Source organism: Oncorhynchus clarkii, chromosome 13, assembly GCF_045791955.1.
Source record: "Oncorhynchus clarkii lewisi isolate Uvic-CL-2024 chromosome 13, UVic_Ocla_1.0, whole genome shotgun sequence".
NCBI lineage: Eukaryota > Metazoa > Chordata > Actinopteri > Salmoniformes > Salmonidae > Oncorhynchus > Oncorhynchus clarkii.
This window is the reverse complement of record NC_092159.1, coordinates 43,878,949-43,906,735: the sequence shown is the minus strand read 5'-3', so window position 1 is coordinate 43,906,735 and position 27,787 is coordinate 43,878,949. Positions and strand designations below refer to the sequence as shown.

The 27,787-nt window shown below is 44.5% G+C and overlaps 2 protein-coding genes across 6 annotated transcripts in view; one reads left to right on the top strand and one right to left on the bottom strand.

Moving 5' to 3' along the window:
* Window positions 1-2,353: 2,353 nt before the first annotated feature.
* LOC139364819 (transmembrane ascorbate-dependent reductase CYB561-like) lies at window positions 2,354-16,251 on the top strand. 5 transcript variants are annotated; one of them, XM_071101946.1, is made up of 7 exons: window positions 2,354-2,603; window positions 3,568-3,754; window positions 7,807-7,948; window positions 10,266-10,364; window positions 12,500-12,603; window positions 12,806-12,963; window positions 13,879-15,602. In XM_071101946.1, exons 2-7 carry the CDS (start codon window positions 3,575-3,577, stop codon window positions 14,072-14,074), a joined length of 879 nt encoding a protein of 292 aa, XP_070958047.1. In that variant the 5' UTR covers window positions 2,354-2,603; window positions 3,568-3,574; the 3' UTR covers window positions 14,075-15,602. The 5 variants fall into 5 exon arrangements, 4 of the variants coding, with proteins under 4 accessions (XP_070958047.1, XP_070958048.1, XP_070958049.1 ...); XM_071101947.1 differs by having other exon boundaries at window positions 2,360-2,603; window positions 3,572-3,754; XR_011626502.1 differs by lacking the exons at window positions 2,354-2,603; window positions 3,568-3,754 and adding an exon at window positions 6,440-6,766 and having other exon boundaries at window positions 7,731-7,948; window positions 13,879-14,581; window positions 15,167-16,251.
* LOC139364827 (protein TANC2-like) overlaps window positions 15,658-27,787 on the bottom strand; it is a 144,892-nt gene continuing 132,762 nt past the window's right edge. Inside the window, exons 12-28 of the mRNA XM_071101960.1 lie at window positions 27,069-27,300; window positions 26,625-26,875; window positions 26,234-26,431; window positions 25,741-26,072; window positions 25,435-25,543; window positions 25,191-25,313; window positions 24,856-25,092; window positions 24,491-24,676; window positions 24,314-24,407; window positions 24,084-24,217; window positions 23,794-23,917; window positions 23,377-23,552; window positions 23,039-23,171; window positions 21,433-21,524; window positions 21,168-21,314; window positions 20,100-20,200; window positions 15,658-19,599 (exon numbers count right to left, since the gene is read on the bottom strand). Coding sequence (XP_070958061.1) covers window positions 17,628-19,599; window positions 20,100-20,200; window positions 21,168-21,314; window positions 21,433-21,524; window positions 23,039-23,171; window positions 23,377-23,552; window positions 23,794-23,917; window positions 24,084-24,217; window positions 24,314-24,407; window positions 24,491-24,676; window positions 24,856-25,092; window positions 25,191-25,313; window positions 25,435-25,543; window positions 25,741-26,072; window positions 26,234-26,431; window positions 26,625-26,875; window positions 27,069-27,300 — 4,641 coding nt within the window. The 3' untranslated portion in view covers window positions 15,658-17,627. The remainder of the gene's footprint in view (window positions 19,600-20,099; window positions 20,201-21,167; window positions 21,315-21,432; window positions 21,525-23,038; window positions 23,172-23,376; window positions 23,553-23,793; window positions 23,918-24,083; window positions 24,218-24,313; window positions 24,408-24,490; window positions 24,677-24,855; window positions 25,093-25,190; window positions 25,314-25,434; window positions 25,544-25,740; window positions 26,073-26,233; window positions 26,432-26,624; window positions 26,876-27,068; window positions 27,301-27,787) is intronic.

Here is a 27,787-nt window from a genome sequence, read left to right as displayed (position 1 = left end):
TTGTTATAAAACTGCAAAAAAATATCTCTGCCCCATAGCAAAATGAGTACACAGCAAATTCCATAATGTTAAATCAACCCTGAGTGTCTGTATGGGTCCACATTTTTCAGTGTTAAATTACTTATTACTTATTGTAAAGCCTGAGTTCCCAGAGTGCCTTGTCTTTCGAGTAACTTGTAGAGTTACCACCCATGACTGCATTTGTTAGTGACAGAGAAATGGATGAATGCAACATGATTGTTGCATTAATCCATTTTCAGTCCTGTGGTCTTCTCAAAGTGAGATTCTAAGTGAACATGTTAACATTCAAATTAAAATGATTTAATAAACACAATACAACAAGTATTTAATGAGGTCTTATTTTGAGGGCATAGTTTTCCTTTACTACAAAACTTTGAAAGTGTCTGCTTCTATATTAGCCTACTCTCGGAAATCACATTAGGGCTACGGCAAATTTCCTTACGTGAACTATCAAGCGTAACGCAGCCTTTGGTCACGAAGTCCTGAAGTCTTTGTCTCCCTCTTATGGATAATTTGGGGAAGTGGCATATTCACAAGCGGAGCTTCCAAGTTCTGCCATCGAGTGTTTTGGTGTAGTGTTTTGCTGAGATGTGTGATTTAAAGGTAGACTCAGCTATATGACGTAGATGCAGAACGTAAACAGCATAGCGGGTCAATTTCCGCACAAAGTAAGCGGCATAGTGGGTCAATTTCCACAACAAATAAGGGCGCGAGGCTTAACTTCTCACATGCGCAGATACTGAGAGAGAAGTCTTGCATCTCGCTCATCTCAATATCTGTGGTGCTCCTCGTGGCAACATCATTTCGCGAGGTCTACCTACCTTTAATGGACTAAATGTCCTAATTAATATTATGCATCCAGACAAAATATTTTTTAGACCGATTTGTGGGATAAACCTAGATTTTCAACATTAAGCCTAGCAGATTAAGTTGCTAAACTATTCAGATAGTCATGTCCATAATAATTGGCACCCTTGATAAAAATTAGCAAAAAATACTGAGCTAGGCTGTATTGTATGCTAAAAAATGTGGAAATCATATTAATTTATAATAATACAGTTGCTCAGAGAAAAAAAACGTGTTTAACAAGTTAACCCCTGTTTTCAATACACTAGTACCCTCCCCTCGCGAGGATAATGACATTGAGCCCTTTTCTAAAAAGTTTTATGAGATTGGAGAACACATTGGGAGGGATCTTAGACCTGTCCTTCATACAGAATCTTTCCAGATCCTTGATATCTTTCATCTGCTCGTATGGACTACCCTCTTCAATTCAAACCACAGGTTTCCAATGGGGTTCAAGCCCAGAGACTGAGATGGCCATTGTAAAATGTTGATTTTGTTGTCAATTAACCATTTCTTTGTGGATTTTAATTAGTGCTTGGGGTTATTGTCTTGCTGGATGGTCCACTTGGCCTCTACCTAGCAGAGGCAACCAGGTTTTTGGCTAAAATGTCCTGGTACTTGGTAAAGTTCATGATGCCGTTGACCTTAACAAGGGCTCCAGGTCCAGTGGAGGAAAACATCAATGATCTACCACCGTATTTTACCATAGGTTCATAGCCTCGGGAAGTAGGGATGCTGAGGGTGCTGCAGCACCCCCTTAAAAATCATAATAATAATACAATAAAACAAAATATTGATATAAAAATATTGATATATTCTGGATACATTTTTTTTCCTAATAAATGTAGTCGTTTAATAGTCCTGTAATGGCGAACGGATGTAGCCACATGCAGCATGGGCAAAAATGTTAGTAATTACTTTGAAACGTTGAAAATGCCTACTTGAATTAAATAAACTGTTCTTTCCTGCATCTTTATTGTTCAACATAAACATCTAGAGCTGGGCTATTTGGGCTGCGTTTACACAGGCAGACCAATTCTGATAGTTTCTTCCACTATTTGATCTTTTGACCAATCACATCCGATCTTTTCACGTCAACTCTTTTTCAAAGCTGATCTGATTGATCAAAAGACCAATTCGTTTAAAAAGTTCAGAATTGGCTTGTCTGTCTAAATGGGCAGACAAGATCGCACAGCCCATCTTTATCCATTATGCATCAGTATCAATTAAAGCAGTCAACTAATTGGTCATTATGCCTTTTTAATGGGTTGTTTTGATTCAATGCCGGTTCTGCATCTGCAAGGACGCTCTGAGTAGCCAAGGTAATAGACCTTTGGACATTTTCGTAAGTGCGGTGCCAGACATCATCCTCTCTGAAGGCTGTTTGTGCTCCTCCCTCCTCTACGTTTGATGCTAATTGAAGGGAGGGGGAGTGTATAACGTATTTCTCTGTCAACTCAACGTTTAGCTGCGCCACTGTTTCTGTCACGACCAGTCGACAGATCCACCCACTCGCGACGTTTTTTGGAGCGAGTAATATAAAGATAAAGCTTATTGTGAAATATTTAGTGGCAGGCCTATGCTATAGGACTTTATGGTGTTTATTTAGTAATGAGGTAACTACGAAAATTGTAGGCGTATCTAGGAATCAGTCCAAAACACACAAAAGGAGCGGAACAAGGAAATCCAATCCCTCTCAGACTTGCTGGGAAAGCAGGTTATTTGAGGACCAAACGGTAAGTGGAACATGTCCTACCATACGGATGTTTGCGCTTGAAGTTGTATGAGGATAGGATAGAGCTCCTAGACGTGTGGTATCCAAAATTATAGTCGAGGATAGCCTATAAATAGTGTTTTGTTTGTCAATATTTTGCGTACATTTAGTTACATTTCTCACACCATGCGCGATATTTGGTTCTTGTTTCTGACATGCATTCATCTCATATCCAATCAGTAGCCTAAAATAAGGGTTGTGACGTTTCGTAGCAGGTTAGGAGAGCATTTTAGTTAACGTTAACTCTTTTCTTAACCTAATTATTCTAACCTACTAGTTTAATTATCCTAACCTGCTGCATAAATTCTCCTTACCTATGAGAGTAACTTTCGTCCCTAGTTGTATATCATCTAGTAAAAAAACAAGGTGGTGTAAGCTAAGCAACGCAATTTTAACTGAATACACACACTGGATAAAAACGCTGTCCTACTCCTGTAACAAATATTAAACTCAATACACAATCACATTGACACTTTGAATACAGTCATACTCATATCCTTTAACAAACTGTTATTCAACTGAAGAGCAAACACCTAGTCATGTAAGTGTTTTTCACATGGATGTGATAAAGTTTCCCCAGTTTAGAGCTCTGCAATCTCCCATCACATCATCAAATGAGTCCAGAAGCAGCGCAGGAAGGAAGAGGACGCTTGTTTCTCAATCCCGGAGACATGACTAGACTGATCCAATATTTGGTTATTTCTCTGACTCTTTTAGGGTGGTGACTGGTAAGAGACTAGGTAAAGATTCAGATCACAGGTTTTGTTCATCCATGAGTCAATGGTCTTTTCAGAAAGCTATAGGTGGGACTAAACAGGGCCTGGAGGTTTTTCTGGTTGGTTCAGTCAGGAAACTAGTCATTGTGCATTTTTTTTGCACCACTGGACAAAACCATCATTCTCCCCCTCTCTTTCTATCCCTTCAAGACAGACCATGGAAGATAGCCCTCAGCGGGCCGTGCAAGGCCTGGGCTCCTTCCCGTGGTACGTGGGGGGGACTCAGGTTCTGGGCCTGGCCTGTGTGGTGATCACGGGCGTGTGGATGGGCAGCTATCACGGAGGCTACGCCTGGGATGGTTCGGGACAGGAGTTCAATGTGCATCCCCTCTGCATGGTCCTGGGCCTGGTCTTTCTCTATGGAGATGGTAGGGCAGAATTAAACCAACTAAAATTAGAATTAACCATTCCTCCAGGAATTGAATTAATTAATGGCTCACTGTCCCAGTGATTGAATTGGTAATGTAGCGCAATAAAGTAGCTCTCATTACTGCTGCCGTATGTACACAGACATGGAACACTGGTCACTTTAATAATATTTACATACTGTTTAACCCACTTCATATGTATATACTGTATTCTAGTCGAGGCGTATCTTATTTAACTATTGCTGTACATATACTATTAATATCAATGTATTCTTCAGATATTCTATCCATATACTGTCTATACATCCCATCATACATATATATATATACAATGTTGAGTCCGGTGTATATATCTCACACACACAGGACTCGACATTGCTAGTCCTAATATTTCTTCATTTTACTTTTAGTTTCGTGTGTATTGTTAGATATTATTGCACTGTTGGGGCTAGGAAAACGAGCATGTTGCTACACCCGCAACAACATCTGCTAAATATATGTATGCAACCAAAATAATTAGATTTACTGGTAGCATGGAGAGATGGCAGTAAATGAACAGAGGGAAGCTGAAGCCACAGTGTGTCTTTGAGCCACAATGGCAGTTGTCTTCTCTGATGTCTGCTCTGTTAGCCCAGGGGTCTTCTGACCTATTGCATTAGTGTGATGCTAATGCTACACAGGGCTCAGGCAAAGGCCTAAGGGCAGACCCTGCAACAGGAATACATCCCTAATGCTATTAGGGTGGGAGGAGCCGAGACTTTATTTTTTGTTTGTTTCTAGGCTGTTGTTTTTCCCCCCCTCTGTGTGAGATAAATTACTATTGCAGGGATTTGTTCCCATAAATAGTACTATGATAAAGTCCAGTTCTCTGCTGCCTGTGACTGGAACGAATTGCAAAAATCGCTGAATTTGGAGAATTTTATCTCCCTCACCAACTTTAAACATCTGCTATCTGAGCAGCTAACCGATCGCTGCAGCTGTCCATAGTCAATCGGTAAATAGCCCACCCAATTTACCTACCTCATCCCCATACTGTTTTTATTTATTAACTTTTCTGTTCTTTTGCACACCAGTATCTCTACCTGCACATGACCATCTGATCATTTATCACTCCAGTGTTAATCTGCTAAATTGTAATTATTTGCCTACCTCCTCATGCCTTTTGCACACAAATGTATATAGACTCTTTAAAAAAAATAAATAAATTATACTACTGTGTTATTGACTTGTTTATTGTTTACTCCATGTGTAACTCTGTTGTCTGTTCACACTGCTATGCTTTATCTTGGCCAGGTCACAGTTGTAAATGAGAACTTGTTCTCAACTAAGTTGCTAAACTATTCAGATAGTCATGTCCATAATAATTGGCACCCTTGATAAAAATTAGCAAAAAATACTGAGCTAGGCTGTATTGTATGCTAAAAAATGTGGAAATCATATTAATTTATAATAATACAGTTGCTCAGAGAAAAAAAACGTGTTTAACAAGTTAACCCCTGTTTTCAATACACTAGTACCCTCCCCTCGCGAGGATAATGACATTGAGCCCTTTTCTAAAAAGTTTTATGAGATTGGAGAACACATTGGGAGGGATCTTAGACCTGTCCTTCATACAGAATCTTTCCAGATCCTTGATATCTTTCATCTGCTCGTATGGACTACCCTCTTCAATTCAAACCACAGGTTTCCAATGGGGTTCAAGCCCAGAGACTGAGATGGCCATTGTAAAATGTTGATTTTGTTGTCAATTAACCATTTCTTTGTGGATTTTAATTAGTGCTTGGGGTTATTGTCTTGCTGGATGGTCCACTTGGCCTCTACCTAGCAGAGGCAACCAGGTTTTTGGCTAAAATGTCCTGGTACTTGGTAAAGTTCATGATGCCGTTGACCTTAACAAGGGCTCCAGGTCCAGTGGAGGAAAACATCAATGATCTACCACCGTATTTTACCATAGGTTCATAGCCTCGGGAAGTAGGGATGCTGAGGGTGCTGCAGCACCCCCTTAAAAATCATAATAATAATACAATAAAACAAAATATTGATATAAAAATATTGATATATTCTGGATACATTTTTTTTCCTAATAAATGTAGTCGTTTAATAGTCCTGTAATGGCGAACGGATGTAGCCACATGCAGCATGGGCAAAAATGTTAGTAATTACTTTGAAACGTTGAAAATGCCTACTTGAATTAAATAAACTGTTCTTTCCTGCATCTTTATTGTTCAACATAAACATCTAGAGCTGGGCTATTTGGGCTGCGTTTACACAGGCAGACCAATTCTGATAGTTTCTTCCACTATTTGATCTTTTGACCAATCACATCCGATCTTTTCACGTCAACTCTTTTTCAAAGCTGATCTGATTGATCAAAAGACCAATTCGTTTAAAAAGTTCAGAATTGGCTTGTCTGTCTAAATGGGCAGACAAGATCGCACAGCCCATCTTTATCCATTATGCATCAGTATCAATTAAAGCAGTCAACTAATTGGTCATTATGCCTTTTTAATGGGTTGTTTTGATTCAATGCCGGTTCTGCATCTGCAAGGACGCTCTGAGTAGCCAAGGTAATAGACCTTTGGACATTTTCGTAAGTGCGGTGCCAGACATCATCCTCTCTGAAGGCTGTTTGTGCTCCTCCCTCCTCTACGTTTGATGCTAATTGAAGGGAGGGGGAGTGTATAACGTATTTCTCTGTCAACTCAACGTTTAGCTGCGCCACTGTTTCTGTCACGACCAGTCGACAGATCCACCCACTCGCGACGTTTTTTGGAGCGAGTAATATAAAGATAAAGCTTATTGTGAAATATTTAGTGGCAGGCCTATGCTATAGGACTTTATGGTGTTTATTTAGTAATGAGGTAACTACGAAAATTGTAGGCGTATCTAGGAATCAGTCCAAAACACACAAAAGGAGCGGAACAAGGAAATCCAATCCCTCTCAGACTTGCTGGGAAAGCAGGTTATTTGAGGACCAAACGGTAAGTGGAACATGTCCTACCATACGGATGTTTGCGCTTGAAGTTGTATGAGGATAGGATAGAGCTCCTAGACGTGTGGTATCCAAAATTATAGTCGAGGATAGCCTATAAATAGTGTTTTGTTTGTCAATATTTTGCGTACATTTAGTTACATTTCTCACACCATGCGCGATATTTGGTTCTTGTTTCTGACATGCATTCATCTCATATCCAATCAGTAGCCTAAAATAAGGGTTGTGACGTTTCGTAGCAGGTTAGGAGAGCATTTTAGTTAACGTTAACTCTTTTCTTAACCTAATTATTCTAACCTACTAGTTTAATTATCCTAACCTGCTGCATAAATTCTCCTTACCTATGAGAGTAACTTTCGTCCCTAGTTGTATATCATCTAGTAAAAAAACAAGGTGGTGTAAGCTAAGCAACGCAATTTTAACTGAATACACACACTGGATAAAAACGCTGTCCTACTCCTGTAACAAATATTAAACTCAATACACAATCACATTGACACTTTGAATACAGTCATACTCATATCCTTTAACAAACTGTTATTCAACTGAAGAGCAAACACCTAGTCATGTAAGTGTTTTTCACATGGATGTGATAAAGTTTCCCCAGTTTAGAGCTCTGCAATCTCCCATCACATCATCAAATGAGTCCAGAAGCAGCGCAGGAAGGAAGAGGACGCTTGTTTCTCAATCCCGGAGACATGACTAGACTGATCCAATATTTGGTTATTTCTCTGACTCTTTTAGGGTGGTGACTGGTAAGAGACTAGGTAAAGATTCAGATCACAGGTTTTGTTCATCCATGAGTCAATGGTCTTTTCAGAAAGCTATAGGTGGGACTAAACAGGGCCTGGAGGTTTTTCTGGTTGGTTCAGTCAGGAAACTAGTCATTGTGCATTTTTTTTGCACCACTGGACAAAACCATCATTCTCCCCCTCTCTTTCTATCCCTTCAAGACAGACCATGGAAGATAGCCCTCAGCGGGCCGTGCAAGGCCTGGGCTCCTTCCCGTGGTACGTGGGGGGGACTCAGGTTCTGGGCCTGGCCTGTGTGGTGATCACGGGCGTGTGGATGGGCAGCTATCACGGAGGCTACGCCTGGGATGGTTCGGGACAGGAGTTCAATGTGCATCCCCTCTGCATGGTCCTGGGCCTGGTCTTTCTCTATGGAGATGGTAGGGCAGAATTAAACCAACTAAAATTAGAATTAACCATTCCTCCAGGAATTGAATTAATTAATGGCTCACTGTCCCAGTGATTGAATTGGTAATGTAGCGCAATAAAGTAGCTCTCATTACTGCTGCCGTATGTACACAGACATGGAACACTGGTCACTTTAATAATATTTACATACTGTTTAACCCACTTCATATGTATATACTGTATTCTAGTCGAGGCGTATCTTATTTAACTATTGCTGTACATATACTATTAATATCAATGTATTCTTCAGATATTCTATCCATATACTGTCTATACATCCCATCATACATATATATATATACAATGTTGAGTCCGGTGTATATATCTCACACACACAGGACTCGACATTGCTAGTCCTAATATTTCTTCATTTTACTTTTAGTTTCGTGTGTATTGTTAGATATTATTGCACTGTTGGGGCTAGGAAAACGAGCATGTTGCTACACCCGCAACAACATCTGCTAAATATATGTATGCAACCAAAATAATTAGATTTACTGGTAGCATGGAGAGATGGCAGTAAATGAACAGAGGGAAGCTGAAGCCACAGTGTGTCTTTGAGCCACAATGGCAGTTGTCTTCTCTGATGTCTGCTCTGTTAGCCCAGGGGTCTTCTGACCTATTGCATTAGTGTGATGCTAATGCTACACAGGGCTCAGGCAAAGGCCTAAGGGCAGACCCTGCAACAGGAATACATCCCTAATGCTATTAGGGTGGGAGGAGCCGAGACTTTATTTTTTGTTTGTTTCTAGGCTGTTGTTTTTCCCCCCCTCTGTGTGAGATAAATTACTATTGCAGGGATTTGTTCCCATAAATAGTACTATGATAAAGTCCAGTTCTCTGCTGCCTGTGACTGGAACGAATTGCAAAAATCGCTGAATTTGGAGAATTTTATCTCCCTCACCAACTTTAAACATCTGCTATCTGAGCAGCTAACCGATCGCTGCAGCTGTCCATAGTCAATCGGTAAATAGCCCACCCAATTTACCTACCTCATCCCCATACTGTTTTTATTTATTAACTTTTCTGTTCTTTTGCACACCAGTATCTCTACCTGCACATGACCATCTGATCATTTATCACTCCAGTGTTAATCTGCTAAATTGTAATTATTTGCCTACCTCCTCATGCCTTTTGCACACAAATGTATATAGACTCTTTAAAAAAAATAAATAAATTATACTACTGTGTTATTGACTTGTTTATTGTTTACTCCATGTGTAACTCTGTTGTCTGTTCACACTGCTATGCTTTATCTTGGCCAGGTCACAGTTGTAAATGAGAACTTGTTCTCAACTAGCCTATCTGGTTAAATAAAGGTGGAAATAAAACATGTAAAAAAATAAACACTTACTGGAAAACAGTTGCAATGAAAGCAAACGTTTTCAACAAGTTTTCCACTGGTCCCTGAATCCTGACTGTAATGACAAAAATAAGTTATTCAGCCACTGACAATAATGTAAATAAAATCTCCTTTGTGGTGTCAAATAAAACAGCTGCTTGTTATTAAGTCAGCTGTAGCCTTTTGATTTCTAACCTTGCTACAGCAATTGAATTAGGACATTAAACTAATGTTCTCTTAGCCATTAGTGTGAGCGGTCAGTCCAAATGGAGCTGGAAGGAAAACACCCTCCAGGGAAACCAGCTGTCCTTAGTGGGATCGGGAGACACACAGCAAATACTTTTTGCCTGGAACGTTGTTTGTGTTTCTGCAAGGTTAATATGTCTTAATAATTGTAATAATACAGGAACTCGGTTGAACAGTTGTTTGTGGTGTTCTCTTAGCATTTCTGCAACATTTTTATGCTAACCAACCCTCTTGGTGGCAGCTACTTGTCAAGTGTTTGAAAATGCATTCTAGTGGTCTTGTTGAATGACTTCTGCCCCACTCAAAGCCTCAGCTTACTTAACCTTCACCTCAAGCTCACTGGGACTAAAACACCTCCATAACTACCCTGATTCACCCTTTCTTTTGTAGCCTCATACCTGTTATTGCCCTTGGTGCCATGTTGGGTGTGATTATGGTACTATGACAAAAGTAATGACTAACCTTTTAAATGGTTACAGCAGATTAAGGTGCAAAAGCAATGTTTTGAAGGTTAACTGTTTTATTTCAAATTAGTGTATAATCATGTTACAATTAATTTACATATTCCATGTACTACGTGTGAACGTTGTCAAGTCTGACCACTGTATATTTAGACAGACTTCATTATTATCATGTTGTGGAAATGATTATATTTGAATAGTCTTATGTGAATGTTAACCGGCCTTGTTTGTCTCTCACAGCGATCCTGGTGTACAGAGTATTTAGGAATGAAAGCAAACGCAACATCAAGGTTCTCCATGCTGTGCTCCACCTTCTCGCCCTCATTATCAGCATAGTTGGTAAGGCCTGTGTGGGTGTCTGTCTATGGACAATACTTGTTGTTTTTGGCCCTTTCCCCTTGAACCCAAACATTCTAAACTAATTTAAATTTGTAGCTATTGTGTATAAAAGGAAGATGCCTAACCTAGCTAGTTGAAAATATTATATATATGAGACATGTCTTACATGGTGGGGCAAACAAGTGGACTTATCTATCGGAGGGTCATAAATAGGTTCTCTAGGGCCAGATCAGTCATTCAGACTAGAGGTTGACCGATTAATCGGCTTGGCCGACTAATTAGGGCCGATTTCAAGTTTTCATAACAATCGGTAATCGGCCTTTTTGGATGCCGATTACGTTGCAATCCATGTTACACCTGTTACACGAGTGCAGCATCAAAAGGACCTTGTGGCAGCAAGGAGCCAAGGTAAGTTGCTAGCTAGCATTAAACATATCTTATAAAAAATATTCACAATTACTAGTTAACTACACATGGTTGGTATTACTCGGTTAATTACCTTGTCCTACGTTGCAGTGCCTGTTAATTTATCATCGAATCACAACCTACTTACACTTCGCCAAACAGATGACTTAACAAAAGCTAATTTGTGAAAAAAGCACAATCGTTGCACAACCATAAACATCAATGCTTTAAAATCAATACAAGTATATATTTTAAGAAATTCATGTTAGCAGGTAATATTAACTAGGGAAATTGTCACTTCTCTTGCGTTCAGTGCAAGCAGAGTCAGGGTATATCCAGCAATTTGGGCTGCCTGGCTCGTTGCGAACTGTGTGAAGACAATTTCTAACAAAGATCGTAATTAATTTGCCAGAATTTTACATAATTATGATTTAACATTGAAGGTTGTGCAATGTAACAGCAATATTTAGACTTATGGATGCCACCCGTAAGATAAAATACGGAACGGTTCTGTATTTCACTGAAATAAACTTTTTGTTTTCGAAATGATAGTTTCCGGATTTGACCAGATTAATGACCAAAGGTTCATATTGCTGGGTTTATTATAATTAAGTGTATGATTTGATATGGCAGTCTGACTGAGCGGTGGTAGGCAGCAGCAGGCTCGTAAGCATTCATTCAAACGTCATTTTACTGCGTTTGCCAGCAGCTCTTAGCAATGCTTGAAGCACAGCGCTGTTTATGACTTCAAGCCAATCAACTCCCGAGATTAGGCTGGCAATACTGTAGTGCCTATAAGAACATCCAATAGTCAAAGGTATATGAAATACAAATGGTATAGAGAGCCCTATAACTACAACCTAAAACTTCTTACCTGGGAATATTGAAGACTCATGTTAAAAGGAACCACCAGCTTTCATATATTCTCATGTTCGGAGCAAGGAACTTCAGCGTTATCTTTTTTACATGGCAAATATTGCACTTTTACCTTCTCCAACACTACTATTTAAACCAAATTGAACATGTTTCATTATGAGACTGAATTGATTTTCTTTATGTATTATATTAAGTTAAAATAAGTGTTCGTTGTTCATTCAGTATTGTTGTAATTGTCATTTACATATGGATAGAAATAAAAATCGGCCGACTAATCGGTATCGGCTTTTTTTGGTCCAATCGGCATTGAGAAATCATAATGGGTCGACCTCTAATTCAGACCCACAGCTAGGGTAGACGCACAAATCATTATTTTGTGAGTTCAAGTTCGCTAAGAGATGGTGAGGAGAAACTAATGGTGATGGCATGGCTCCTCAAAATATAAGGGAACTGGCAAGATAAAAAAAAAAAAACGTACGAACATAGTAGGCTATGAACATAGGTAACATGAGATGACTGCGCATGCTAACCACGAATCAGTGGTGCGGCATGGGAGTGTAAAGCTGAATCACAGTAGCCTGCGTCATGTACTGAGGTCTGGAGTAGTCATGGAAACAGGCAGGTGTATCCAAACCGGTGATCAATTTAAACGCTGCAATCTGGCTTCAGGCAATCCTTACTGACTCAGAGAAACATTTGGTTTGCAAGCATCATGCCCTCATCCATACATGGAGGCAGGTAAAAAAAACACTAAAGAGTAACATTCATTTATGTACCAAGTCATAATTGATCAACATTGTTCTATACAAAATGAATGGGAAAGATTGACAGCATGTCTCATTGCATCTCCTCAGGTATCGTGGCTGTGTTTGACTTCCATAATCATAACAAGATCCCCAACATGTACTCCCTCCACAGCTGGTGTGGCATGCTCACCTTTGTTCTCTTCTGTGTACAGGTCAGCACTCGCCTCTCCTGTGCACACATGCAGTCGCGCGCACACACAAAAACCAAGCTAATAATTTCAACTTTTTCCTTGTATCAGAATACCAATTAATGTACTGTTTGCACTGAGAACCTAGCTGTATACAGGCAGTAGCTCTCATATTACATTCTAATAGGCATAATCGTTTAATAACATTGGTCCTCTACTCCCTCAGTGGCTGATGGGGCTTGGTTTCTTCCTCTTCCCTGGGACGTTAATGGCGCTGCGGAGCTGGTACCTGCCACTACATGTCTTCTTTGGCCTGGCCATGCTCGCCATGTCCCTAGCCACCTGCCTACTGGGCATTTCAGAGAAATTGTTCTTCAGTATCCAGTGAGTATTACTATGCAGGGGCTCAGTTCCAATATCATACCACCACATACAATTAAGAAATGTATACTAATGGCATGGATTTGAAGTGGTATGCTAAAATACAGAAATGCACACAAATATTGGGTGCAAAGTCATTTGTTGGGCCTCCCGAGTGGTGCAAGGCGGTGCATCAGTGCCACTAGAGATTCTGGGTTCGATTCCAGGTTCTGTTGCGGCCAGCCGCGACCGGGAGACCCATGGGGCGGCGCACAATTGGCCCAGAGTCGTCCGGGTTAGGTGAGGGTTTGGCCGGCAAGGATGTTCCTGTCCCATCGTGCACTAGCGACTCCTGTGGCGGGCCAGGTGCAGTGCACACTGACGCCAGGTGTGCTGTGTTTCCTTTGACACATTAGTGCGGCTGGCTTCCGAGGGGTAAGTGGCCGTTGTGTCAAGAAGCAGAGCGGCTTGGGTTGTGTTTCGGAGGACGCACGGCTCTTGACCTTCGCCTCTCCCGAGTCCGTAAGGTAGTTGCAGCGATGAGACGACCAATTGGATACCATGAAAACAGGGTTAAAAAAAGTCATTTGGTAATAGACGTGCCAGATGTTCAAGTCAGTGGTGTGTTTGTCACTTTGGATGATGTTGAAGTGCTACTACTTTACCCAGCTCTACCCTGCTAAATCACAGGGGAGTTAATTATTGTACAGGGTGTTTGGGGAAAGCTGGGCTTTTGCTGTCTGGGCTATCTTTATGACAATGTGGTCAGACATGGATTTGAATGATGAGTCTTTGCACATTATGACTCATTCTCCTGTTTGGTGCCATGTTATGCTTAAGATCCTCTTGATAAGTCACATGGAAATATAACTAATGATTCTTTGTACTGTATCACAACAAACTCCATTATGATATAATACAAATCTGTTTTCTTCCCAGACACACATATTCACAGTTTGCTCCAGATGGGATCCTTGGTAACATGCTAGGACTGCTGCTAGTAGCATTTGGGATTCTGGTAGGCTACGTGGTGACACGGGAGGACTTCAGGAGACCCCCGCACCCAGAGGAAGAGGCTTTATCTGTGCACTTTAAGACCCTGACTGAGGGGCGAGGGAGCCCCACCTCACCTTAAACCAGGAAACACTCCTGTGTGCTCAGGCCTTTATTTAAAACATAATTTTTTTAAAAAATTTTTTTTAAAGCTGGTGTAAATGAGCTGGGCTGGAACAAAAGCCTACACACCCAGTATCTCTCCAGGACCAGCTGGAGATCTGGCTGATTATGCTGTCTTTATTTCATGTCACATCATGAGCTGTTCTACACCCCCTTGTGAAGAAATGGAGGTATGACAGGACTTATTTGACCAATGTATTTGATTGCTGCCACAGATTAGCCATCACAAAAGTGCCATATTAGGGCTCTAAAAACAAAATAGCCTTTGCTAAGTGTTCAGTGAGGACAAAGCCAGTTAGTTGTGCCTTCATCTAGGGCAGTAGGGTTATACTTTGTTTAACAAGGACTAACTTCCAAGCTTGTGATAAATGAAGGAGTTGCAGTTCATTCAGGGATATGTTCATTGTGACAAAATAGTGAATTAATCTGTTGGCAGTGTTGAATTTATGATAAAGGATGCAAAGTTGTGACTGAACAATGCCTGGATTTTTGGGGTTGAATTACCCCTAGGCACTCTTGAAGCAGCTTCTTCACCAGGGATTCCCAAGCCCCCCCCCAGCACATCTGGCTTGATGGTTACTTGACTAATTGAATCAGGTGTGCCAGTTAACGTCTGGGGGGGGGAGGAGAGAGAGTTGGGAAACCTGCTACCACCTATCCAATAGTTTCAGGCAATTGGATTATATCTTAGCATTGGGTAATTTTGTTTTGAAATACCCAATCAAGATTAAAAGTAAGTGATTAGGATACTCTGTAGAGCATTGCGCTTACAGGATAGTGGGTTCGATTCCCGGGACCACCCATATGTAAAAAAAATCAATCAAATGTATGCATGCATAACTAAGTCGCACATTTTGATCACACTTGAAGGGTGAAAGGCACTACAACCAAGACCTTTTCAAGGTGGGGAGGTTTAAACGTTCCTTATGTTTTATCGACTGCAGTATAGGTATGTGGTCAGTTATATTGAAGTGTCAAATAAATGCATGTTCTGGGATATGCAGACATTTTCTTAGTTACTTTGTGTTTCACTATGACAGTGTAGAAGTAGTCATGACCTGTAGAGGGCAAGGTGTAGGCCTACTCAAAATCCTGTGATCGTAATATTGCAGAAACTCATCTTTTTTTGGAAAACCCCCCCCCAGCTCAATTGATATCTGGGGTCAATTTGGTAATAAATGTAAAATGCTCAGAGCTAGTGTAATAGAAGGGAGTTACTGGATTTAATTGCACTAAGCTGCTTATATCTGTATCCATGTTTGCGAATAGATTTAACAGGCGACGGTTTTGGTGTATGAATGTTATGTATTGTAATTTGCTTTGTTCAAAGCATCTACTTGTCCGAATAATTGAACTAAGATTACTTGATTCAATATCGCTGCCTCTTTTCACTTGTGGAAACTTGTTCTAGGCACTGCTGACTGACAATTATTAAACTTATATTGCCTTCCTATCACTTATTAAAGATGCATGACTAGGTGTTTGTTTGATAGTACCGACGTCTCGTTGACACAGACTGATGGTGTGAACAAGCTAAAAGTAAGAGCCGACCCACATTTATTTTCCTTGAAGTGGTAACCAGTTTTAAATAAGTACATTTTACAATTGCATGTTTCTTATTACCTTCTCGTTTCAAAAACACCACAACTCACACAGACAATTTACAGAACTCTGCTCAGCAAGCCCCAAAAAACTTAAAAATATTTTCTGCCTCCCTCTCCAAATATGGATAACTGCAATACAAACAAATGACATGTTTATATCAGCATGGGAGTAAGCAGAGAACAAACATGCATTTCTATGCAGCACAGCATGTACAATTATTTACAAACTATATATAAAAAAAAGTTTATTGAAAATAAATGTTATTTTGGGTGTTAATCCAGACATGAGGGTATTGACTGTAGGGTTAACCTTTGGATGCACCGCTTGTTAATATCAATCAACTGGCTCATTAACTTCCTGGTTGGAGTGTTTATGAACAGTCTGATCAGAGGCTCCACCTATTACCAAACAATCAAGCACACCAATACACAGTAAATAAATACAAATAAAACTGTTAGCCTAAATGTTTGACATTTTAAAGTAACAAATGACAATGAAGACTACAGTAAATAAAAATGTAAACTTCACAGATAAGGGGTTCATATGTTCTTGTAAGAGAAGTATCTGTTTAACTGATTGTTGTTCATACTAAGTGCCAGTAGGGGATAAAGGCGTTACCAAACTGGTGGGTAAACTGCACTGTAATTGTGTTGCCTGAAATCCATCACAATTGACAACCTTGTATAGATAGATCATAATCTAGTCCAACCATGTAATGTAGCCTGGTCTTGACACCACTTTCTTCAGTGTATTTTTTCAAAACATATCTAGTTTCATGAAAATGCACTGTAAAGAAAGTAACAAATGTAGACGTTGGATGGTTTTGTATGTTTCTGAATTATATATATATATATATATATGAGGCTGACTACAACAATTGATAACTCGGTTTACATCCTTAACCTAAATATTAGCTTTGGACCCATTTCTGTTCTATATTGAAGACAATGTCTGACCACCTAATTTCCATTGTTTTATGGACAGATAAAACTAGTCCTTCAATGACCACTTGGGTCATTTGAAGTCATGTGTGCATGCTGCCAACATCTTTGACCCTTTAGTGGCCAAAAGTGTATGTGGTACAGTGTTATGTTTGAATAACTGCAGATTGGGCTGGTAGAGATAATTCAACTGTAAAAGGAAACATTCAAGTTATTGGAAAATAAGAAATGCCCGTTTCCCAAAAGCTTCAAAGCCTGCTGCATATCACTTCTTGAGCAAAGAAAAACAAATACAATCCAATGGAAATAATATATATAATGTATTTACAAACATAACTTAAATGATAAATATTACTTTTCTTTTTTTTGTTGCTTTTCCTATGTACAAGTATGTTGAAGTCTTTTTTCAGTCACATTTACAGCAGAGAACATGGTCATCTTAGTGAAGGGCGGCCTTCTATTGAGTTGTTCTGAAGAAGGCATTGAGAGTTTGGACTTCAACAGGTTAAGCAGGGAAGTGCCCATGGCTTGAGTATGACCATCCCAGGACAGGCATTGAGGGGCAGGAAGAAAACGGCAGGCAGCAGTCTCCCCTGCTTGAGATCTGGAGGTTTCCAGGTCAGGGTGTGTGGTATTAGTCCTACATGCTTTTCCAACAGACTCCAGTTCCGAAAGTTGTGGATCATCCCTGCCCCCTCCACTGACTATACAAACTACTCTGCAAACAGAAGGCCAACATATTCTGGAGTACTGGAGGTGTTGGATTCACCTGGAAAACTGCAGTTTTAGGCTTTCTTGTATTCATCCATAGACAATGGCAAAGAAGATGCATGGGAGGAGAGTTTAAATGTGTTTGTCTGCAGTAGTGTTGCCTTCCCAGTCTCATCACATACCCTTGGGGTTGTCTCTAAGTCACTGCAAATCAAAATATCTGCAGGTTTATCAGTCATCTCCCTCAGTCCCTCCCTACACGTTTGACTCCACGAAAGGTCTCTTTGGTTTGATAGGGGATGTGGGGCCCTGCCTGTCCCTGGAGTGCTGCATGTACTCGCTGTCCTGGTAGGCCTGGGCCACAGGCAGTGTCCGGGCCACCTTGACGTCTGGGTAGGATGGCGCCTGGCTCACACGGCCCATGCCATCTGCCCTGCCACCCCGTGAGCTGTTAGCTGGTGGCTGGTAGTAGTCATCGTCCAGGAGGTGTCCGTTGTGGGCGTTGTTGGTGCGGTTGTAGTAGGCGATGTGTCCCAGGCTGGGCTGTTGGCTGTAGCCATGCTGAGGGCCAATGTTCCCTGGAGACGTGGTGGAGCTTGTCACTACCGTGTCCAGGGAAGAGATGGCCCAGGAGCGCCCTATTGTCTGCGGTTGTGGTGGCAGGTACTGGTGAGTCCGCGCTGTCTTGTCGACAACGCCCATGAAAGGTGTGTTTCTGGAGCGGAGCGCCTTGTCTGGGTACGTCCCTCCCACCACCCTTATGTCGCTGCACTGTGGAGGAGACACAGGCGAGAGGTCGTCGCAGTAGACACTACCATCCTCGTAGGACAGCTGTAGAGGGATTTCCATCTGCTGGGCCGAGGTGGAGCCCCGGAAGCCTGGGGCTAGATTAGCTGCAGAGACCCCACCCAGACTTGTGTTGGAGGGGGAGAAGCGGAGGCCTACGCTCTGGGAGTGCATGAGGGGCCGGGGAGTGGGTGTGTGTGGCTTTGGCTCTGCGTTGGTGGCACTGACAGGTCGGCGCAGGCCGTGGGGGTTCTCCGGTGATCCCAGCGCCGCCTGGTGCTCCATCTCTAACTCCATCTCCATCTGAGGTGAGACAGGGTAGTACGCTGCCGACTGGCTGCGGCTGATCTGGGGGGCCTGGCTGTAGCGCGGACCTCCAGTCCGGTAAGCTGAGGAGGGCCGCTGGGGGAGCTCGTCCTCCATTGGAACCATCTGGATCCCAACATGTTGGTAGAGTGCTCCTGCACTGAGGCTGGCCTGCACCTGCAGCGTGGGCCTCCCTTCCAGGGCACTGGGGTATATATTCACCCCGTCCCCCAGCTCGGCCAGGTCGGGGGGGAGGCGGGTGCTCATGGAGTGGGCCATCTGGCTGTAGGCACTGGTGCCCAGCACAGCACTGGAGTGCACAGCGGAGCTGGGCTGGTTGGTGCGTACGATCTGAGCCTTGGCAGGCTGCAGCCACTGGCCCTGCTGGGGAGGCTGCTGCTGGGAGAGCAGCTGGAAGGAGCGCTGGCTGCTCATCTTAGACAGCGGAGACTTCGGCCGGCCGGGTATCTGCTCCGACTGGTAGCGGGCTGAGGCCGACTGTGGCCGGTACATACCTCCTCCGCTCTCTGAGGTGGGGCTGGCGTGGTACTGCCCCCGGCGGAGAGGCGAAGGTGGTGGGCTGAAGTTGTACTGCGTAGCGGAAGCCTGGTGGGCTGTGGAGGTGTGCGGAGGGCTAGGCCGGTAGTGGGAGCTCTGGTGCGTCGGGGAAAGTGATGGCGAGGAGGACTGGTAGCCTTGGTGCGTGGGGGAGGACATGGAAGGGGGGCTAGGGGGCAGCTCGAAAGCCTGGACCATGGAGGGGCCTCCGGAGAGGTAGGGCGAGTTGAGGTGGCCCGGGGAGGGCAGCGGGCTCTGGATGAGGGGCAGGCCAGAGGGGCTTGAGCGGGGCTCGGGAGTCATGCCCATGGGGAGGCTCTCTAGGTCCTGCTCCAGGTAGTCCTCGTCCTCTTCAAACAGGTCCTGCACTGGCTGCATGTCCTCCAGGTGGGGCTCCAGGGACTGGGGAGGGGGCGGGGCCTGCTCTCTGGGAGGGGATGGGGGAGGGTCCAGCTCCTGTTGCTCCTCGAACTGAAGACACTCCTCCTCCACCCTCTGCAGCAGGCGCTGGATCTCCCGGTTGTTGGGGCAAAGGAGGGTGGCCTCATTCAGGTCCTCCAGGGCTGCGTGGAACTGCCTGAGGTGGATACACGAGGGGGTGAAGAGGGGAATATCAAGAGAGAAAAGAGGGAGATTGAGAAAGAAGAGAGCATTATGAGGGAGGAGCACGGGGTACAGATGAGCACGACAAAGCATGAAACCAAAGACTGAGGGAGTAGCATGTGGTCAAAATGACAGCACCACAACTGTTCAAACTACTTGCCCTCACATAGTAGTCGGGAAAAGTACACTAAAACATTTAAAAAATGAGCCATGACAATGAGCAAAAGAATGAACAAGTCATAGGGCTAAGGGGATACAGGATGTGCAAGCAGACATAAAAACCACTCAACATGACATAGGGTGAAAAACATGGCCAAAATGCTCATGAACTCTTATGTCCCCCTGTAGTCATCTGTCTACAGCGCATTGGAAACCTGGTGATCATGTGACATGAGAGGGCCCAATTGGATCCTAAGGCTGAGCTCACTCTGCGCTAGGCCTCCGCCTCCCTGTTCTCCCCGTCGCTACGGTTACCTGCTGCTGCGCTTGGCGCGGGCTCTGGCGTAAAAGGCCTCGTACGATTTGGATTTCAACTCTAGCGCCTTGGTAGCAAACTCCTCAGCCATCCCAAAGTCCTGCAAGCAACAACAGCAACAGGGCCGACAGTCATTCACAGAGCCACGCGTGGAGCGGTACATGAGTCAGAAATGAGTCAAGAGGTGAGTCAAGAGATTAATGGAAAAAAGGTTATAGATGAGTCGTACATAGAACCATGTACAGAGTCAAACATGAGTCATATGAGAGTCATTCAGGAGTCTTGTATCAGTCATACATATAACTATACAGAGTAAAACAGAAGTGAATAACTGAGTCGATGAGATCGATGGAAACTTGGGTTCAGATAGAAGACACCCAAGAAAAAAAAACTGAAAGACAAATGGACGACACTGACAAATAAAAAATAATACACGAGTCCATGACGATACCATGTAAATTGAGCAATTAAAAACATTGATATGAACACACATATGACACAGACTTTCAGAGACATACAAACACATTCACACGCACAGAAACCGCTGTTGCACTGCCCTGTCATTAGAACCTCAGCTGGCCACTATGGCTCTGACCCAAACCAACCTCCCCTAGCACCCCCTCTAAAGTTACCAGAGCTACAAACACAAACCAAAACCAAGCCAACTATAAGAGGGAATGGAATATGCAGGGATATGGGCCTAGGTTAGATGAGGCTATGGTTGAGGGAGATTTACCTTCAGCTATTATGTTGAAGTCTGATCTACTGTACCATTTTTGCACAATATCGCTGTCAACCTTTTGAAACCCATATTTTTACACTGCTTAAATCCGCGTGCGGTTTTATAATCTATCAGAGGAGCTAAATATCTTTGTTTGGGTCGTTGTATTGTAAGCACAATGAACAAGCATACATCCCAATGAGGGATAATAAAGTTGTTTTGTATTGTAATGTCTTGGTAAACCTTGCAGATGGTAATGCTGTTGAGTGTAAGCAAAAAAAAGCAGCTCCAGTCACAGCCAGGTGGGGTGAGGGGATAGAAGAGGGTGCAGTGGAGTGTCACTCACATTCATTTTCCTCCGACAGCGGGACAGGTTGAGGAGGAGGGACACCTTGAGCTCTCTGAAGGTCTTGAGGTCCTCGCTGAAGCCCTCGCGGGGGAACTTCTTTAAGGCATACTGGTACCGCTGGGCCGCCTCCTTCACTTTACCTTTCTACAGGAGGGTAGAAGAAAAAACCCTCAGAAAGGCGAGAGACTAGCACGGTTTGGCACCACAACAGTAGCCCTCAATGACCACTGTGCTATATTGCTATATTCTAGGAAGGGCTGACCTTGTAGAAGCCATCTCCTTCCTCTATCAGCTTGCTGAGCAGGACGATCATGATGTCGGGTTTGGAGGTGGCCATGGCCCAGGTGGCCGGACCTGGTGGAAGACAGCAGGGGGCATGATGGGTAACGGGAAGTGGCAGGAGGAAAGAGGAGGGTGGCAATGACAGGAAGAGGGGGCGTGTCTCAGAGTACAAGGACCGACAATGAGAAGGACAAGAGAGAAAGGAGTAGGGTGAAGTTGCCCCTAGACGCTGATCTAAGGTCTGTTTTGTTTTTCCCCTCCATTAATGGTTTACGTTAACATTTGGAGAGCGCAAACTGATCCTAGATCTGTAGGTAGGGGCAACTTCACCTCGGAGTGGAGCGAAACCAGTTGAGAGGTCGAGATGATGATGAAGCTCTACCCAAGATAAATATGGCGTGACTTACTGAGACAGACAGGTTTGGGGTTGCTTTGCCCCTGCATGTGCCATTTAAGCGCTCAGCTAACAGATGGATACATAGATATTGATGTCATACCTGGTGCAGGAAGGATCTGACTCAAGTACAGAATCAATAACTTAATCTCTAGTAAAGCCACTGGGAAAACGATCAACTTATTTATGCGCCAATGCCAATCTCACCCAACATGAATATACAATAATATCTCCTTATTAGCCAGAGTTATTCTGTGTTATTCTGCATGCTATGTGTACGGGGGACAGGCAAGCACAAGCCATGCCAGAGCAGAGGGGGTTCACACATGCATTTATGGCTTCCCACCAGCAGGGGGAATGCATGGACTGTGGGCCTTGTGGTGTTTGTGTCACAATCTCTTATCGGGCAGTGGATGACTTGAATGGTTAGCTCACTTCACAAAGCCACATATAAAAAGAAAGGAGGGTAAAAAAAGAGGATGAGAGAGTGAGATCAGAGATGTATACAGAGAGAGGGCAAACTGTGTGTTACCTCGGGGTCGACTGGGAAGAGTCTGATATCCTGATTACGGAGAGGGGGCGGAGCCAGGGTTATGAGTGACAGGTTAGAGAAGGGAGTTAGGTGGGTGAAATGAGAGGAAACATAATGTAACCAACCCAATAACAGGAACCAAGAGAGAGAGAGTGTGTGTGTGTGTGCGAGAAAGTGAGAGCGAGAAAGTGAAAAGTGAGTGAGTAGGGAGGAGGGAGTGAGTGAGATGAAGAAAAGAACAGAGAGGCAGAAGTGAGAAGCTGTGGCCAAAAAAGTGTGTCAGCAAAAGAAAAAGGTGCAACAGCAATGTCAGCAGCAGTAGGAGCAGAGGGAGGGGCCTCACATCCACCATTATGAACATGGTGGAAACAGAGGAGGGAGGTTAGTGGTGACTGGGGAGGAAGGCATGGCGAAGCCTTGGTGAGCACCAAACCACATAGGGAAGAGATTCAGGCTGTAGTTGACAACATTCTAGGAGTCAATGGCCACTATAATCCTACCGAGGGGAAACACCAGTATACTGAATAGAACTGTAACTGACTAAAGTTGTAGCTAAACCACTGAAGCTAAAGTAGAAGAATATTGCACAATTAGAAGACAGTCCTTTACACCAGTGTTTTTAAATCTGTGTGTGACTAGTGACCTCTAGTCAGTTCGTACCCATCTTGGCTCCCTTCTTGAGCAGAGCTACCACCACAGAGGTGTTCCTGCAGCCCACGGCCCGGTCCAGAGGTCGCATCCCACTGTAGTCCACATGCTCTATCATCGCCCCGTGGTCCACCAGATACTGCACCTGGAGACAGACAGACAAGATAAGAGAGGGAAGATGGGAGTTAAAGGATGAAGAAAATTTGAGGGGGAAAATGAAGAGGAGGAGGAGAGAAAGAACAGAAGAGCATTCTACCTTCAGGTACTTATTCCAATCAACAACAGTGAAAACAACTTTGTGCTGCACTGCCATGGGGAGGTCATCAACGTGGCGACCAGCGACCACTTACCACTTCTGAGTCTCCGTAGAAAGAGGCCAGGTCCAGGGGGGTGCGTCCACTCTTATCAGCGTGGGCGGTGGCCGCGCCCCTCTCAACCAGGCAGCGCACCAATGGCATGTGGCCCTTCAGACACGCCCAGCTCAGAGCAGTCAGACCTTCCTTGTCCATCTGGGCCAGAGACGCACCTGCAAGAGGGGGTTAAAGGTCATGTTTCCATGGCAGCCAGGGTCATAACATGGCGACCTGGCAGCTGTTTTTGTCCATTACTAAATATTATACATACTTTATGTATTTGCTACATGTTGCCCATGTGCAAGTCAAACCTACACTTTTGTAGTTGCCTTTGTACTTTTACGCTAGGTACTCTGAACCAATGAGAGTAGTAGAGTGGGTGGTGGTGATGTTGAGGATGAACTGAACTCTGACCTTGTGCCAGTAGGAACTCCGCTGTGCCGAGGTGGCCCTCTGAGGAGGCCATCATGAGGGGCGTGCGGCCCTGCTTGTCTGCCATGTTGACGTCAGCTCCATGGTTCAACAGCAGGTCCACTATCTGAGGAGGAAGAAACCAGATAGCATGTAGCTAGCTACGTTAGTATTTTTTGTCACCATTGTTCTCTATCATTGCTAGTAGTGTATTTTAATATTTCAAATTCAAGTTGCATGGCTTGGTGACTTGAAATAATAAATGGGTGCGAAATTCAAAAGTGCCCACCCACCTGCCAATGTCCCTGGCGCACAGCGCTGAAGAGCGGCACGATGCCCCGGCGGTTAGGCTGTCCAACCGCTGCCCCTTGTTCCAACAGCAGCCTGCACACATCCAGCTTCCCCCTGCCTGCTGCTGCAGTCAGAGCTACAGTGGGAGAGGGGGAAGCCAGGGTCAGTGTGGGTAAAAGCATTCGACAGACTTTGATACAGTCATACACAAACAAACTAATATAACACGTACCAGTCTCTCCCCAGAGTGTGTCAAAGTTGTTGATCTGTGCTCGCTCCTCCTCCTCCTCATCCTTCTCTGGCAGGTCCAATAGGTAAGAGGCGATCTGTACAGGAGACAACATTCAGACTTAGTGTGTGTACAGTGTGTGTACAGTGTGTGTGTGTGTGTGTGCACATGCGTGTGTACCTCTGTGTATCCCATGCTGGCCCCTGCTATAAGGGCCTGCTGGACAGCGTGACTCTTGGTGAAGGCTCCTTGAGGCTGTCCGTCAGGGTTCCAGTCACTCTGCATCAGGAACTTGACCACCTGCAGGTGTCCTCGCAGTGCAGCGTGCACCAGCGCACACTGACCGTTCCTGTCCAGGTGGTCCACCTACACACAGGGAGAGCGAGGGTCATTATACACATGCACACACACAGACGTCACATGCAGACACTGTTCAAAAATACCTATTGGTACATTTTGCTACCAGTGAGTTATATTGTGTTGTGTAAATGCATCATAATGCTGTTGTAATAAACCTCAACTGCCAAAGTGACAGTATGCCTGACCTTGGCCTTGCAGGCGCAGAGCGCAGTGACGATGGACAGGTGTCCAGCGGCGGCGGCATAGCCCAGCGGGGTGAGGCCGCTGTCGGACTCCCCGTCTACGTGCGCTCCGTTCTCCAGCAGCAGGCCGGCTGTCTCCGCGTAGCCCAGGTGGGCGTGGACACACAGCAATGGGGCGTTGTTCAGAACCTCAGAACGGTAGTTAACGTTGGCGCCGCCTAGGACCAACAAACGGCTCACCTAGAGGGAGGAGTGTCAGACATATAACCAATACATCAAAATTGTAATGCAATAGTGCTTTGGTTAGGCCACTGCTGTTGTGAGTGTGTGTCCAGTACCTTGATGTTGGGTGTGTAAAGGTTCCTCAGTGAGGCCAGAGCAGTGGAGAGCCCCTCTGTGCTGTAAGAGACCCACAGCCCCTGCAGGACTGACGAGGAGACCCCAACCTTCTTACTCAGGCCCTGTGGAGAAGATAACAGTAATATCAACAACAGTGTTCCTGCACAGTGGGTAGAACCTATTGACCCAGATGTTGGAGGTGTGCTAGCATGCTGTAGTGATTTTGTGGTGGTGTGTCGTTACCTTGAAGATGTGTGCTTTGAGGATGTGGTGGCCCAGCTCTATGGTCTGCTGCCGGTTCAGTTTGCCCTCCTGACGTGAGAACCAGAAGGCCAGGAGCGTGTGGCCACTCCTACAGTGACAGAGAGATGGCGAGGAGGAGAAGGGAGGAAGAAGAGGGAAAGTGGAGAAAGATAAGATGTAGAGAGAGGGAGAGAAATTAAGAACAGAAAGCTCCACAAATTCAAGCTGTAAACATTGATGTTCCAGGTACACACTGGCTTTGCAGAGGGTCTGTTTGTTCCTCTCAGGGGACCAGTGTCTCCCTACCTCGGGTCACAGAGGAACTTGGTCTTCTCCCCGTCCTCCCTCCAAATGAGCCACTCCCTGAAGGAGGGGTGTGTGAACATACGTGTTCCGTCCCTCCTCCGCACCAGGAAGGGCGATAGCAGCTCCAGTCTCCCCTGGAAATCTTCCCAGTCCAGGGCGGGGCCTCGCACGGCACCAGCATTCACTGCCCCATACGCCTGCTCGTCCGTGAGGGGGTGGAGGGAGGCCACGGCCACGTTGAGCAGGGGGAGGGCACGCTCGAAGGACGACTGGGTGGGGAAACGCATGTTGAGCTGCAGCAGGTACACCTCAGCCAGGCTCACCGGCACCACCTGGGGGGAGACATGGAGAAACACCTCTGGTCAGTTTTGTAAGGAAACATCATACAAACTTTCACAGAGAGAGATAAACAGACAAACAGGCAGAGTATGGAACACAAGCAAAAACCTTGAGACATACAGTATATAGCTCCAGGACCGAGACACAGACTCACCTTGAAGCTGGAGCTCTTGAGCACCAGGTAGCCTTTCTCGATGAGGTCCAGCGTCAGCTTCAGGTAGAGGTAAGAGCCGCGGCTCAGGGCCTTGAGGTGGGTGCTCAGCTTGGCGAAGGCTGCGTTGTCCAGACGCCCGTTGAGAGACACGTTGCTCTGGATCTCAGCACTGCCCTGTATCCTCTGCAGCAGGTAGCCCTGCAGGTCGGGAAGAAAAAGGAGTTCAGCATCATGATAATACTATCACCATGACCGCTTTTATCACAATAGTTGATAATCGTTTTAAATCACGGTTGACTACTTTTACTACAATGATTGAGGTTGAAGTGAGAGATGACTATCAGAGAGTAAAGACGTCAGACAGATGGTTTGGTGTAAACCTGAACCCTACCTGCAGGTCCTGGTCTATGGCATCATTCTCCTCCAGGCGGTCAAGAGAGATACGGTGGAACGGGAGGGGATGTGTGATCTCCTGTAGGGAGGTCCTGACGGTGACCACCAGTTTGAGCCAGGGAGGAAAGCGTTCCATGGTCTTACACAGGAAGGAGGTGATGGTGTCGCCGTAGTCCGGCTTGTGGAACTCTGCCTCATTCAGCCCGTCTACCAGAATGATCAGGTCCTCCTCACATGCTATCTTCCTCTCTGATGAAACAACGACAACAAGGTTGTTTATCAGGACAAGGAGTGGAAAGAATTGACTATTAACTACTGAGATGGGGCATTTAGTTGTTTTTTGGAAAACATGAATGGAGTTGGCCCAAACCCTGAGAGAAAATAACAATTTATCAAATGCACAGCTCCTGTGCAGTTCCATAAAACCTTGAACACCCCTGACCTCTGTGCAGGACGTCGAGGGGCTCCAGCACGCCCCTCCTGAAGGCATTGAGGGGGTCCTGGACACAGGAGCGCAGACTGAGGGTGCTCTGCAGGTGGGGCTCCCGTAGCAGCTGCTCCCTGTAGGCCATGAGCTGGGGTGCCCGGCACAACAGAGCCGCCACGTTGTGGACAAACTCTGGCACCAGGCATGTGTAGGCATTGTCCGCCTGGCAGTAGTGGTATGCCACCACCTGGGGGCGATAGAGAGTGGAAGTGAGATTAAAAAATACAAAAAAAGATTACTTTTATATAGGTGATCCCATTGAAATTGAAAATATATTTTATCTAGACATCTCTGATTATCACACTTTATATTTCCAAAGAGAGAGGTACATTTAACTGAATCCACAAGCATTTCGCTACACATGCAATAACATCTGCTAAACATGTGTATGTGACCAAAAAAATTGGATTTGAAGAGGGTGCAAATCAACCCACACAAATATATTCCGTCTTGAATCTTCAGCACGTAACAATCAAATAAAACACGAACCAAACAGGCCCAGGTGACATGCCAACTAACCACTATTATCTTTATGACACAAGAGAGTTAAAGCAGACTGAAGCACAGCTACAGATTGAGGCTTCATTAAAACAATGTCGAAAAACAATACCATGTTACATTATTCATTGAATGAGTGATGACTGCTGTGTAGCTTGTTGTGACTGTCAGGTCTT